The sequence below is a fragment of the Lissotriton helveticus genome, chromosome 9 (genome assembly GCF_964261635.1).
Source record: "Lissotriton helveticus chromosome 9, aLisHel1.1, whole genome shotgun sequence".
NCBI classification, from domain to species: Eukaryota; Metazoa; Chordata; class Amphibia; order Caudata; family Salamandridae; genus Lissotriton; species Lissotriton helveticus.
Genome location: NC_136070.1, coordinates 226,461,553 through 226,476,511, shown reverse-complemented (window position 1 = coordinate 226,476,511; position 14,959 = coordinate 226,461,553). Strand labels below are relative to the sequence as shown.

Below are 14,959 nucleotides of genomic sequence, written 5' to 3'. Positions count from 1 at the left end.
GAAAATAAAACTGGCTTTGGATTTTCAGCTCAGCTCCTTCTCGTTGTAAATAAGCATCAGTCAAAAACTCCCACGGACATACCCTGCGCAACACTCCACAGCGTGATGTGTTGAGGATATGCTAGTGTGTTCCAGGTTCTGCTCCTGCAATAAGCAAAGCAGAACTCAGCGTGGAGACCTCGCTGGGTCCTCCATGTGCCGAGTAGTGAAAGGCAGCTGCCTGTGGTGCAGCTGGCGGAAACCCCATGCAGCCTCCTTTACAGCCACTGGGCCGCCCGCAAAGGAGTGCGAGTGGTGCATACCTTCCAGGGCAATGTCTCCCTCCCTCAGGGTCGGGCAGGCGCCGTGGCGCCCTCTATATGGATGGTGCTGTGGTGGCCTCTCGACAGGGGTCAGGCAACCGTAAGTGGCAGGGGTGCACTGTCGTCGTCCTTTTCATAGGAAACTTGTGATCTCTGCCTCCGAATTCAAAGATTATATTTCTCTTAAAAACAAGAGTGCCGCACATTAGTTTAATTATAATTAACAACAAGCACCGGTTTGGGATGGTGGGACACGACGGAAGCCTCTCAGAGAAGGGGGGCTCGAGCGTGAGGCAAGGACACAACAAACGCATGACGAGCAGCAGACGATGGGTGGGCGGGGTCTAAGGGAGACAGGGCATGCACCAACCCCACTTCCAAAGAAGTCAGACAGAAAACCAACGACAATAGATCTCGCAAGCGAGCAGCGCATGCGCTGCAATGCAGACGAGACCTAAAAACTAAGACACATCCTAGAGCTAGCCTGCTAAAGGTATGGAGTAATCTCCAGAGTCTTGAAAGAGGCAGTGGAATAGGATAAGATTACCTGTCCTTGAAAACCCCCTGTACCACCAACCTCCAAAACACCTGCTCTCTCTTCTCTTGGGTCTCTGAAGGCTCGGACAAGGTGGGAAAATGGCAGGTAATACTGTGCTATCTCCACCCAGCTCCCAAAAGTCTGCAGAAATTCCAGAAAAGCAGCAGAGTTCTGCTATTCTCATCAGCTGTAACAAAGCCGTTGCTAGAACATCCACTGCAAACTGCTCTCTCAAAGAGAGCGAGAGCATGGCCATCAAGGAGGTGACAGCAAACATCTGATGTCAAAAAGGAACCTGAGGGATCAGGACTCTGGCGCCCTCTTTTCCAACAGCAAAAGCACCTGTAGCAGCCCCAGTGTTTTACCAGCAGAGCTTTATCGGATGTCTACACAGGACTTGGGAATGACAGAACAAACCAGGACTAATCTACTGTTGAATCAAGACGCAAAGTTCCCAAATCATGTGCCCCAACACAACAGTTAAGGTATATGTGGTATGTCTGTCACAGCAGGGTCGGGGTGCAGAACTAACTTTGAGCCACCTGCATTCAAAAACTGACCTCTAGGTCATGAAGAACTTGCCAAAACTAGAAGGACAGTGAAACATGTCAGCCTTCACCTCATAAACATTTTTAATAAGGGGTAGGTGATACAGCACAGTAAAGACAAGGCATGCTCCATGGATACGATTTTAACACCACAATATTTTGAACTGACATGGAGGACACAATACTTGGGTGCGAAGACACAGGGGTAAATCCAGGATGCCCACCGTTCCAGTTGCAGCACACAAGGTTGATGATCACAGAAAAGGATGCACAGTAACACAAAACAGGATACCCCATTCATGAGAGAGCAGGAATATAGAGAATCCATGACACAGTAACTATTCTACATGTAGACCTATTAGTACATCACAAGAGGCGTTGCCTCCATTTTTGGGTAATCAGCTTTGCAATTACCCTTCCTATCCAGACATTATATACATGTATTCAGTTGCACTATCGGGATACAGCTTTAAAAAAGTAAGCATTCCAACAAAAGTTAGTGAACAGAGACTAACCACATTGTAGTTAATATATACAATTATGATAACTGAACCTGACTGGGTTTGTTACTGGGAGTGGCAAGAAGTCAGTAATATTTAAAATAAAGAGTTAAAGAGGGACATTGTTGGTACAACACCAGGCATACAATATATTTAGTGGGTTTGTGGGAAAAATCCGTATGTTGTCTGGCTTCTCAAACCTTACACAGGATTAGTTTATAAAGGTGGAGTGCTCAACAGGGGTGCATCAGGGGGAACGTTATAAATTTGTAGCTGGAGTAGAAATCAAATATAGGGAGTGTTTGACCTTGGGGTTCAAAGTAACTATCGGTCTATGTCATTTTGAACCTTTTGGTGGAAAAAAAACACCCTGTTATTGACACCTAACTATTTTAAAATTATATATATAATACACTATTAAGGGGGTGGTGTGTTCTGTTCAATAATGGCAACTATCCTTATACTATACGCCACATGGTATTGATTTCGGAGGGTAAAGCCAGTGAAGGGAGTTAAATTAAAATGGTCTACATAGAAGCTGAGAGAGTTGATTGACATTGTTCAAGGAACAGCGCAATGCCAAAATCAACAAAACACTAGCAAAAACAGTGCAAGGACAAATGTGGGCTATTAGGGCATTATATACATTAAAATTACACACTCAATATAGGGGTCTATTCTGAGCTGGGCAGAGTGATATCAGTGTGAGAGATACTGACACAACCAAATCAGAGTTCACCTTGTGTAGACTTGAAACTGGAAGCAAGAGAAATACATGAGCAAAATCACATTAGCAATTGGAACTCAGCATGCAGAAGAGAGCCCAGGTATTGAGTTTCTTGCATATTATTCTCCATTCTTGCAATACAAATTTGGAATGGCACAACAATGGAATGGGAACATTAGAAATTGTAACTCCAGTTAAGGTATTCCCATATCCATTGTACTTTAGTTCCACAAGTGAAAGAGTTGCCAGTCAGTCTTGATTTTGTTATGGGCGGATATACCTCCAAACCTGTGCTGAAAGATAAATGAGACCTAAACAAAAGGCTTTAATACAAGACCTATATTGCACCGAGCTAGCTTTGTCCCCCTCAATGCAGCCTTGAAGATTCTTTGTTAAAAATGGTGCCAAATTATTTATTTTACCCTCACAATGTTCAAATCATTTTAGATGTACTTTGCAGTCATCTTCAAAGTCACAAAGGACAATAAAACACACCAGGCAGGATCCATCACAGGGCCAAAAAACACACCAGTCCAAACTTCTCCACCTGAGACTAATACTTTTTGCTCTACACTAAACTATACTGCAAATGGTTACTTATTGAGAGTGGATGTAGGTTTAAAATCGACTGCAGCAGATCTGAAGGTAACACATAAATGTGCATTACAAGCAAGCCAGCTGGCATCCCATGTTTATTATTATTTTCTATTTTCACTGTAGCTTTTGTGTCGATTCAAAGTGGCAATTGCTTTAACAGCAAAATCACAGGATGGGCCTCTACCTGAGCACTAGCTCAATCATCAACTGAGCCTGTTCAGACCGGTCAATTTGTAAATAAGCTCGCTTTCACTAACTTGAAGCTATAAATCTGACTTGAATACAGAGTTGGCTAGAACACACACTCCTGGCTGAATGGGCAGCAGTACTCTCGTGGCCACGGAGGGACAAAACAGACATAATTATGAAAAAACAGAATAATCGCCTGCAATTTCTACACATTTGCTTCATTTCCTAGGCAGGTTGCAGTATTTGCTTCATATAGCCTGGAAAAAGAAACTGAAAGCCTGGCTTTTCACACAATCGGATTAGGTTTTAAATTGGGGGGCAGTAAGTCTTTAGCGCCAGGACACCCTTCCGAGTAGCTGTGCGCAGTACAATTTGTTATAACAAAGCTTCTAAGGTGGTTGGGGAGTGCTAAGGGACTGTCCTTTAAATGTTTTATAAACTGCTGTCTGTGCACAGATGGAAGGGCTTTAACACTTTCTACAGCAGTGAACCTCATATTAAACCGGATGTAGTCACTTTAAACGTCTGAGAGTGTTTGCCTTCTTTTGGGAAGCTGTGTTAACCAGGCTGCACACATCACTGTAAGGCGCTGACTTACAGCCCAGTGAGACCTCCGCGACAGCTGAACTGACGCTTCAATCAACCTGCTAGATTAAGATTTTGAGCACATCCCAAACTGGGAATCCAGACAAAGTCTCATGGTAGACTAGGATTGATACTGAGTCACACGAATGTGTACTATCTTAATTCAGAGGGCTTGCACATCTGTCTTATTGGCATTTGCATTTTGCTGAATTACACATCAGCAGCATGAATGCCAATGGAGCAGTCAGCATGAGGTAGGCTGCTTATACAGGAGAAACAACAAAAAGCTTTCTATAACAATAAATGTTGCAAACAATGAGCTGCATCTTACCTGACTCCAGAATTTCCTTATCACTTTTCTATCATGTGGGTTTCCCCAGTAGGGCAGCACCTAAAAAAGAAAAAATGTTAAAAAGAAAGGGCCTCTACGGGGCAGCATTACAGCAAAGCATTTTGTCTAATGAGGCAGATTCTTTTTCCCTCTGCAATAGTGCACAACAAATCAAATTTAAGGAACGCACATCCAACTTAACACCTTTCCAAATCACCCCTTTTACTATAGCCGTAATCGTAATAGCTGGGTAAAATCACTGCACTCTATCCTTCACGTCTGTCCGATCCCCTCAACCTGGAACACATATGAGATTTGCCTTTTAACAGCTATATCGATGTGGTGGGTGAAATGCAGTCTATTACCAATGTGTAGGACGCTGGCTCTGTATATGGTATGCCACTAGGTAGTTATACCATGCAGTCCAGGAGTTCCCCAGAAGTGTATAGGGCTCAATGTAAAGGGCGAGCAGCTTTAGGCCTAACACAGAGGAGTGTAAGACATTTATTGCACACACCAACAACTGACCACCAACAACATTGCGCACCAAAAACTGAACCACGACTCAAACAGGAGAGCCACACCAATTTTACAAAATTAAGCTTTCTTTGTGGTTTATATAAAGATCTTCGCAGTAAGGTTTTTACATAAAAAATACTTTTCACTTTCAAAAGTGGACACAAAGCGATTTCTGAATAGTTCAATGTTATCCTATGGAGTACAATAATGCAGTTATACAGTTAAGTACGCAACTTACCGTTCCATTCTTTGGAACCAACGGTCACCAAGGGTCAGGTGAGTACCAAAACTGCACCACCACCAGCATATCGGCGGCTGGGTGCAGAGGTCAAAATCTGAGTTTGGCCCAATGAATTTTAATTGATGCTGGTGGTGCTCATAGCCACACTGCTTGAAGGGAGGTAAATCTGTTACAGAGGCAAAGCTTTGGGGGTTAGATCCAGCACAGGGGAGGGGGGCACAAAGCATCACCAAAGTCACACAACCAGTGGCACAGGGGCAGCCGTGTGGAGGATGCAAATTCAACGTTGGGCACCCAATGCTCTTCAATAGAGACTTTGCTTTCAACAAACAGGCTGCAGGCGTCGAACCGGAGGTTTCAATAGGGAGGCCAACGACAGCAGAGGTAAGTAGAGATATAGGGGGTCTTCAGGGCACTGTCGATTTAGCTCAGCAAGGCTCAGGGGCTTCGGTGCAGGGGTGCCTTTAGACGCCATAGTCTTCTTACAGGAGCCGGTCGTGGCCAGGTGGAGCCTCAGGATTCAGGCTGCAGGTTTTTTGTTTGCTTGAGAAGTTTTATATAGCGCTGACCTGACCAGAGGGTATTGGAGCGCATTACATCGGTTACAGAGCAGAACAAAACATAATACAATAAAGCGGGAAATCCCGTAATAAAAATACCTTATAAATGTCAATGACGAAGAGTTCTAGTTCGGGGTATTGCTGACACAGCGTCGGAGAGGAGTGGGGTGTCTACGTCAGCTCTCCGACTGCTCCTATCGGTTCGCTAGGGATCGATCGAGGAACAGGATTTTGAGCTGACTTTTGAATTTAGCAAAGGAGGGAATAGTTCTGATGGGAGGGAGAATAGAGTTCCAGATTTTGGGCGCATTTCCGGCGAAGGACCTGGCCGCGGGTTTTTGTTTTCATGATTACAGCTGGATGAGTAGTAGGGTGTTAGAGTTTCTGAGGTTCCTGGTCTGACCTGCTTTTTTGAGTTTGGCAGCCAGATATTCGGGTTTGCTGGTGTGTAGGGCTTTGTGTGTGAGGCAGGCTGTTCTGAAGTTCGCCCGTATTTCTACCGGGAGCCACTTGAGTTCTCTGAGTGCAGGTGAGATGTGATCAGATTTCTTGATTCCGGTGACCATTCTGGCAGCCGCGTTGAGAGTTGTTTTCAGAGGAGCAAGATGTGATTTAGCTATTCCCGAGAGGACTGCATTTCCATAGTCTAATCTTGACAGCACTAATGATTGGGTGGCTTGTTTGAGATCTTTTGGCAGGATGAAAGGTTTTATTTTGTTCAATAGCTTCAGGTTGAGAAAGGCGCTCTTAGCCAAGTTCTTACTGTGTTTGATCATGTCCAGTTTCGGGTCTAGCGTGATGCCTAGTGATTTAAAGGAGTCGGCCAGGGTGAGGTTCACATTGAGTGCATCAATAGCTTTTAACCAATCGACCATTTGGGGGTTCTCTTCTTTGTTCAATATGAGGAGTAATTCGGTTTTGTCAGGATTCGGTTTTAAGTGGTTACTTGACAGCCATAGTTGCACTTCCCTCAGTATGCCGTTGAGTCTTTGAATGTCTTTAACCGAGGAGATTTCCATGAAAATCTGAGCATCGTCAGCATATAGGTGGAAGGGAATGTTAGCTTTTTAGAGTAGGGTGGTGAGGGGTTCCATGTAAATGTTGAAGAGTTGAGAGGAGAGCACTGACCCTTGAGGAACTCCCCTACCGACTTGGTGAAGGTCGGACTCAAAGTTTTTGATTTTGATTCTCTGGGAGCGATTGTGTACGAATGAGGAGAACCATTTGACCACCTCATCAAGTCTTGCCCTTTCTTGGAGAGCCTTGATGAGAAGTTTGTGATCTACCGTGTCGAATTCTGCTGATAGGTCTAGGAGAATGAGGAGACAGCATTGGTCTGAGTCAAGTGATTTGTGGATATCTTCGATGATGTTGAGGATCGCGGTTTCTGTGCTGCAGCCTTTCCTAAATCCAGATTGATGGGAGTCAAGGAGGTTGATATTGTCCATGTGTTGAGTTAATTGTTGGAGTACACATCTTTCTAGGATTTTGGATAGAAGAGGAAGGTTAAAGACGGGTCTGAAGTTATTCAAATTGTTTATATCCAGGCCAGGTTTTTCAGCAGTGGGGTGACTTGTCCCACTTTGAGGCAGTATGGAACGGTTCCGTTTTTTAGGGAGCTGTTTATAATCTTGCACCAGAGTGGGGCTAAGGAGAGTTTCAGCTTTCAGGTGTCTTCGTAAAATCCAGGAAGGGTCAGCTAATGTGGACTTCAGATCCGGATCACTGGGGAGCGTACTCTGGGTCGGTGAGCCACCTGGACACGGGTTGTAGGTTAAGGATGCAGAGTGGTCATGACTTGCGGTTCCAGCTGGCACTGGGGTCCTGGCTGTTGGATTCTTGGGGACAGAACCGCTGACCTCGGGTGTTCTGGTCTTTGTCAAAGTTCAGGCAGTCTTCCTCATGTTTCTTTAAGTTGCTGGCTGCAGCACAGGCGTCACCTTCTCGCTGGGTCTTTGAAGCTGCAGATAGGACGCTAGGGCTGAGGAGCAAGTCAGTAGTCTTCTTCATGCTTCGCTGCACAGCGTCTTCGTCCTTCTTAGGGCACAGGTAACTAGTTTGAAGGTCTGGGAGAACCTCCTAAATACTAGATTTAGGGGGCATAACAGGTAGGGCCAATGATCACCTCACCTGGGGTGACTACACCCTCTATTATGCCACCCTCCTGTGAAGAGGAGGCATAGTCTTAGCTCTGATTGGAAGAGTCCCCTCATCTTCAAGATGGAGGGGACTGAAAAGTGTGCTTAACTTCTACTCCGTCACCTGAGGGGTGGAGTTGGCAAAGGTGGGCTCACATCCTAGACCGGGTCTGGTGGCTCAGTGGACTAATGCATCCACTACAGGGGCCTGTGTTCGACCTCATGGTTACAGGTTCAAATCCCGGCGGGTCCACTCAGCCTTTCATCCACTTAAGGTCGATAAAATGAGTACCATGGAGTTGAGCAACAATATACATCTGTTATTTGAGTGCCAAGATGCCCCGTTGCTGGGGTGAACATGCGCTTTACAAATACACATGTTATGTTATGTGAGACTTTCTAAGTTTTCCCGCCTGTTTCTCGGCCCAAAGTGGGCATGTAAACCTGGAGTTGCCATCTGCTGCTAGCAGCATAGCCTGGGGATCGCATTAAAAAGGCGACAAGACTTTGAAGCTTCCCTTTTGAGCACTGTGCCCATCATGGGGGAGCAGGTGTGATACCTCTGCCCAGGATGTGCATTGTTTCTGGTCCCAGAGAGTAGAGGCTCTCTACCCGGGGGTCCAGAAACATGTGTGTGAGTGGCAGGCTGCCTAAAGCCAGTCAGTGACCATACCAGGGTCAGTAGGTTTTCAGGGGGCACCTCTGAGGTGCTCTCTGAGTACATGGTTTAATAAATCTCACACTGGCATCAGTGGGGATTTATTACAAGGAGTGGTTTGGTATCAAACATTCCTAGTTTCAGGGAAGCCGCCATGGTGCTAGGAAAGTTGAGTTGTCGAATTTCCCACCCAAGTATTCCTTAAAGCTTCCCTGACACTTACAATATTAAAGAATTGGATGAAGTATTGTATGGGCATATCTACCCCTGCAGATATGCCCTCACCTGTGGTATAGTGCACCCTGTCTTAGGGCTGTAAGGCCTGCTAGAGGAGTGACTTACCTATACCTTCAGGCAGTGCTGGCTGGCATGGCACCTAGGCAGGGTGCCATGTCGACTTTGTCGTTCTTCACCTCACAGGGGCATGCAAGCAGCAAGGGCAGTGGCATGGCCCTAGTGACCCTCTCCAGCTTCCAGGCTCTCGATACCCAGGGTGCCACTAAACTAGGGACCTAAAGGCGGTAGCAATTGTGGATATGTTTTAGGGAAGAAGCACTGGCGCAGGGGACCTGGTTGGCAGGGACCCTGTGCACAACAATCTAAACCACATCAAATACCAGGCAAAAAGGGGGTCCAACCATGTCAAAAGAGGCACTTTCTCACACAATGTTAAACAGAGATTTGGCACTTGCAATAAGCAAAGGAGATTAGTCGGGTATATTAGTGAAACACAGCCACTCTTGTAATGACAAAGGGGATGACTGACGAAAGGAGGAGAAACTTGGTCTTATGTGAATTAAACTTGCAATGGTGTGTTGTCAGCCAAGACTGAATTTTATACAACATTGCAGCACAATTAGAAACTTCACCGGAGTGCGAAACTTTCAAGGAAAGCTTGGTGTTGTCTGCATATTGGTGGTATGATATGCCAGAGTCTTTTATCAGGGTGCCCGGTGGTTTAAGATACAGATTGAATATGCTGGGAGCCAACACACACCTATGAGGGAAGTCATGAGCTACAGGGTGACAGTGCATGGCCCACTTTCACCAATTGAGAGAGGTTTTCTGGGTAATGTTTGAATCATTCAAGAACGGTCCTACACCCTTCCATCCTCACCCCCATGATTGATTGATATTGAAAGCAGTCAAACTGCAGAGAAAATACAGGTGGCACGAGTCTCCATTATCCATGATTTACCGTGCATCATCAGTAATTTGTAATAGGACTGGCTCCCTAATCAGACCATTCCTGAACTCATAAAATAGATTGCTGTTATTTATGAATTGGTTTATTTGCATGTTGACACAGTTTTCAAGGATTTCAAAAAATAAATGGGAAACCTGAGAAAGAACCTGACAAAAGACAGTTGTTGTTGAGGCCCTCTGGATCGGCAAATGTTTTTTTATAGAAGTAGAAATATCTGCCTTATTTTCAAAGCAGCTTGCAAGAATCCCTTAGTGGACTAGCAAAAGTGATACTTCTTGTCCTTTAAGTAACCAGTTTTTTGTTTTGTTTGGTATGTTGGATAATTACTTTAGTTAATTGCAGTGTTTTGTTATTTCAGCATGTTATTTATATTAATTTACAGGTATTTCTGAACAAACTATGGCACCCCCCTCCTATGTTTCTTCCTACTATAGGGGAACCACTTGTTCCTTGAATAAAAATGAAAATATTTTTAAGCAACGTTTAACTACTGGAGATAGATATGGTCCAGTTAGAAAACAAATGATACTACTACATCAATCGGGTTATGAAGGTAGAAGATTTTAAGTAGACCTTCCGGAAATGTACCTGGGTGTACAGGATGGGTAGCCTAACCCAATTTATGATATGTCTCTACAAATGCTGGGAAAACACGTTACTCTTTAAGCTAACATGGTATTCAAATGACTACAAAAAGAGGGAATAAAGGAATTATAAGCAACATGGCCTACGAGATCAGATAGATGCATGAACAGTATGATAATAAATGAAAAGTTACTAACAAAAGATCCAACCTTAAAAGAGGCAATTCAGGTTGCAAGAGGATGGAACACACAGCAATTCAGCAAAAGCAATTGAGATGGTCCAAAAGAAATCACAGTAAAAGAAATAAAAGATATGAAACAAGAGAAACCTGGTAAAAGTAAAGAAAACGATCAGAGACTAGTAAAGTACTACTGATGTGGTTCTCCCAGACATATAAGATCCAGTATGATGTTCAGAACTAGGAATGCAGATTTAGAGGGACTGTGGGGAAAGTGACCTCATTGTAGAACAAACAAGGAATATGCAAAAGCCAAATTAATGAATGACATGCAAAAACATTCAAGAGAGTAATTGGTGAACACAGAGGAAGTTGAAGATGACAAGACGTGAAATACGAGACAGAGAAATTTGTGAGAAGCTAGAAAAACTGCACTGCAAAATCGAGGTAGGAGGCACAAAGTTAAGGACACTGCCTGGCTCAGGATTTACTACACCTTATTGTCAAGGAATATGTATGGAGAAAAATTGGGAAGGAAAATTACTGACTTGAGAACTGTAGGGTATGAAGGAAAAAGTGAGATAGCAGGAATTAAGTGGATGAAGATAAAGTGCAAAAGGGAATGGGTGTTTTGGTAGTGTAGCTAGAAATAGTTAGGATTTGCAGGGTTGGTGTAGGAAAGTAGGATCTGCATTTCTGGTTACCCCCAACTTTTTGTTTGGTGCTAAGCTGTATTTAACTAGTCTGACTGGGATCCTGCTGATCAGGACCCCAGTCTATCTGCTCTCTCCCTAAACTGTTTTGTTCAGTACTTAGGTACACCCCAGATTCGATACTGGGGTGCCCTTATAAGTCCCTAGTATATGGTACCCATAGGGCATCGGTACCCCAGAGGGCTCCCATGAGCTGAAGCATGTATAATGCAGCACATGAGACATTTCAAAATGGAACTACAGGCCGGACATTGCAGCCTGTGTAAGCTGGTGCTAGCACCACTTACTAAAGATATAGGTTTCCTATATCTAGGGTTACTGCACTTAAAACCTATAAGTCACCCCTTTAGCAGGCCTTTGCAATCTTGAAGGCAGGGCGCTTGGTCTAAGTGAGAGGGCGCCCCTGCAGGAGCAGGACACCCTGCAGCCTACTGAGTCCATTCTCCCGGGTTGTCGGTGAAGCAGCCATATACTATATAGAGGGGCACCATGTAATTACGCGATGACCATCTCAAATACGGCTGCAACAAATCCTATCATGTTTGGTATCAAACATGTTGGAATCATACCCCCACACCATAGACGGTGTGGGCGGTATGATTCCAAGCACTGGAAGAGACCTCAGTTAGGAGCTCATTGTTCCCGGTGCCAACCTTCTAGACCCGGACAGCACAAAATGGTTGCTGCTGGCCAGAGACATATTTCTGCCCTCCTGCTGCTGAGCCAAGCTTGAGCAGGGGAAGGCAGAATAATAGGCATCCTGTCACAGGAAGGTGTGACCACCTCCCAGACAGGATTTAGTGTATTGGGACCGGGTGGGTCCGCTTGCCAGCGCCAGAAAACCTGCATGAGAGGCACATTTGGTGTCCCTGTGCATAGCCCAGTTCAAACCAGTCCTGGAAGCCGTCGGCTCCAGCTCCGGCACGAAACTGGACAAAGGACATGGGAGCAACCTCCCCCCTGTCCAGACCCTTCCCCTGGGAGGGTCCCCTGAATCTTCCCAACCTTTTTCCTAGGGTACTTAAGGGCTTACCTAGGTGTATGTCCCTAGATTCGTCGTGGGATAAGATTCAGACCAGACACCACTTCTACTTCTTCTGTCCGGGCACTCTGGACTTCGCTGGACTTCGTTTGGGCCTTCCAGTCTGCTGCATCGCCTGTGCATCATACAGGTACCTTTTAAGGCCTGTGAAGCATCAAAGACACTTGAAGAAATCTCCCTTTGAGTAAAGGAGTCACTCCCCTGCATTCGTAGGCACCGCAACTAAGTCAGCCGGTCTGCAGATCCTGAGCTCCACCGGACTCCCTGGGGTCTGCAACACAGCTCCCGGGGCCTGCCCTACCATCTCAACAAGTTTGAGGCAAGTATCCCTCGTGGAGGTTGAAATAACCGAAACCCTGTGCACTGAGACCAACTTGCAGTTGCAAAGGCTTGTTGGTTTCTTTCCAACATGATCTTCAGGCTCCAAGTAGCCCCAACCTTGAGCACCTCCGGTGACCAGAATCTGCAGCCACACCGCTGCTTGAGGTCCTCGCACAACTCCAGTGCCTCCGGCCTGTGGGTCCACTTGAGGGTGATCCTTGTTTCTTTTGTGCTCCCCTGATTGCTCAGGGCCTGCCATTACTACCCTGTCTTTGTTAGTCCCCTGGACCTTGCTGGCCCAGACGATACTCCTTCTTTAATTCCTACGTGACTTGCCTTTGCCAAGGCTTGTTGGTGCTCCCACCGGACACCGACCCCTCAGCTCCTGGTCCTACTCAGCATCGCCTGGTCCTCAGAGCTGCAGAGTCAAGGTCTTCGTCATCCATCCTGCAACACCAACATCGGAGGGCATTCATCTTCCAAGTCTCCTGGTCACCCCTGAGTGACATAGACTCTGTCCCCTTTGCTTGCCGGTACCTCTCATCTAGAATCCATCTTTGGATTCCACTGGACACTTTCTCCTTCTTCAACAGCAGCACTTTCCTCCACTGTGTTCGATGGCGGTTTCCAACCCCACTTCGCACGTAGGCACCCAGCTTCCCTGGTGTAGGTAACTTGGGTACTAGGGTATGCACGGTTAGGGTGGCTCTCCAACCTTCTGTCTTCCACTGGGTTTCATCAAGGTCCACTGGGAAGGGTCCTTAATCTTTAAAAACCGCGACTTACAAGTAGAGTGTACGGAGCACGCAGTCGTGTTCCCACACTGCAAACGCTCTACAGGGGGTCCGCAGCACTTCTACGTCCTCTCAACATTGTCTTGACCCAAGTCGTGGTTCTTATACCACTTTCTTAGTATATGGTTTGCTCCCCCCCCGGTGCTATGAGAAAGTGCCATCTTTCTTGCATTGGTATGCCCCCACTTTTTGCTGAATTGCTGATGTGCCCTGGGCTCCTGCCAACCAGGTGCCCAGGGCCTGTGTTCCTTCCCTAAAACTGTGTTGAAACTAAAACCCAATTGGTATCTCTGGCCACCTATCAGCCCCTAGTAAATGGTACCCTAGGTAGCCAGGGCATGGTGTCCAGAGAAGATCCCTAAGAGCTGCAGCACTTGTTGTGCCACCCTTAGGGGCCCTGTGCCGTGACACTCACATACTGCCTTGCAGGCGGAGTGTCTAGGTGCAGAACTAAACAAAGAGTCGACATGGCACACATCCCTGTGTGCCATGCACACAAGCTCACTGCCCTGGCATCCATCAGTCACCCCTCTAGCTGGGTGCCCTATGCCAGTGGTGTGGGCACAGGTGCATGAGCCCTGTGCCCCTACAGTGCCCAGGGCCATTCCTGGGCACTGTAAGTGCAGTGCTGCCGTTAAGAGTTTATGGTGCTGGGAGGTTGTCATTACGAACTCCACAGCACCATGATGGCTTCACTGAAGACTAAGAAGTTTGATATCAACCTTCTCAGCACATTAAATCCCACACTGGCATCAGTGCGGATTTAATGTAAAATGCACCAGAGGGCCTCTTAGAGATGCCCCCTGAAACCTAGCCTACAATCCACGTTTGGTCTGAGAGGCTGCCTAGGCTGCCACACAGAGGACATGTTGCTGGACCCCTGGGTGGAGAGCCCCCGCTCTCCTGGGCCTGCAACAATGCACATCCTGGGCGAGGTGCTAGGCCTCCTCCCCCTGGATGGGCAGGGGGAAACTTCAAAGGCATGCCGCCTTTGTGAGCTTCTCCAGACCACTTGCTGTACTCAGCAACTGGTGCCCACCAGTTCTGACCCCCACTCTGGCAGGAAGACTGGCGGGAAACCCTACGTCAGGAAGTGGGGTGTGCCAGCCTGTGCCAACCCCACCCCTCAGGTGGGCGAGGCGAGGTGAAGCACGACCCCGGGCTCCGGCCATCTTGAAGATGGGGAGCCCTGCCCAATCACAGCTAGGCTCCTGCCTGCCTCCCACAGGAGAGGAGCAGACTAGGGGGTGTACCCACCCCAGGACAGGGACCTATTGGTCCCTGCCCTTGCCCTACCTGTAACGCCCCTAAATTTAGTATTTAGGGGCACCCTGAGCCTTCCTTGCTCAGATCCCGTTTTGAAAAACAAGAAGAACAAGAAGAAGGACGGACTGCCGTGCAGCTGCTAACAAAAAGACGACAACACCTGACTTGCCCCAGGCCTACCGGCCAGTTGATCCTTGAACCTGCTCCTGCTTAATCCCGGCGTCTCCTGCGGACAGCAACCTCAAGCACCCCGGAGGACCTGCCTGTCTTGACTCTCTTAGAGACTGGGACTCCCATGAGCAGAGGCTCTGCTCCAACACCACCACCCCTGGTGCCAGCCAGGAACCACAAACCTAGCCCACTCTGCACCTGCCAAGCCCGGCCGTGCCAGAGTGAACCAAGACCACGAGGACGTTCCCC

At 46.9% G+C, this 14,959-nt stretch overlaps 1 protein-coding gene across 1 annotated transcript in view; it reads right to left on the bottom strand.

Moving 5' to 3' along the window:
* INO80 (INO80 complex ATPase subunit) overlaps window positions 1–14,959 on the bottom strand; it is a 534,228-nt gene that overhangs the window by 275,843 nt on the left and 243,426 nt on the right. The window contains exon 15 of the mRNA XM_078659770.1: window positions 4,318–4,377. Coding sequence (XP_078515896.1) covers window positions 4,318–4,377 — 60 coding nt within the window. The remainder of the gene's footprint in view (window positions 1–4,317; window positions 4,378–14,959) is intronic.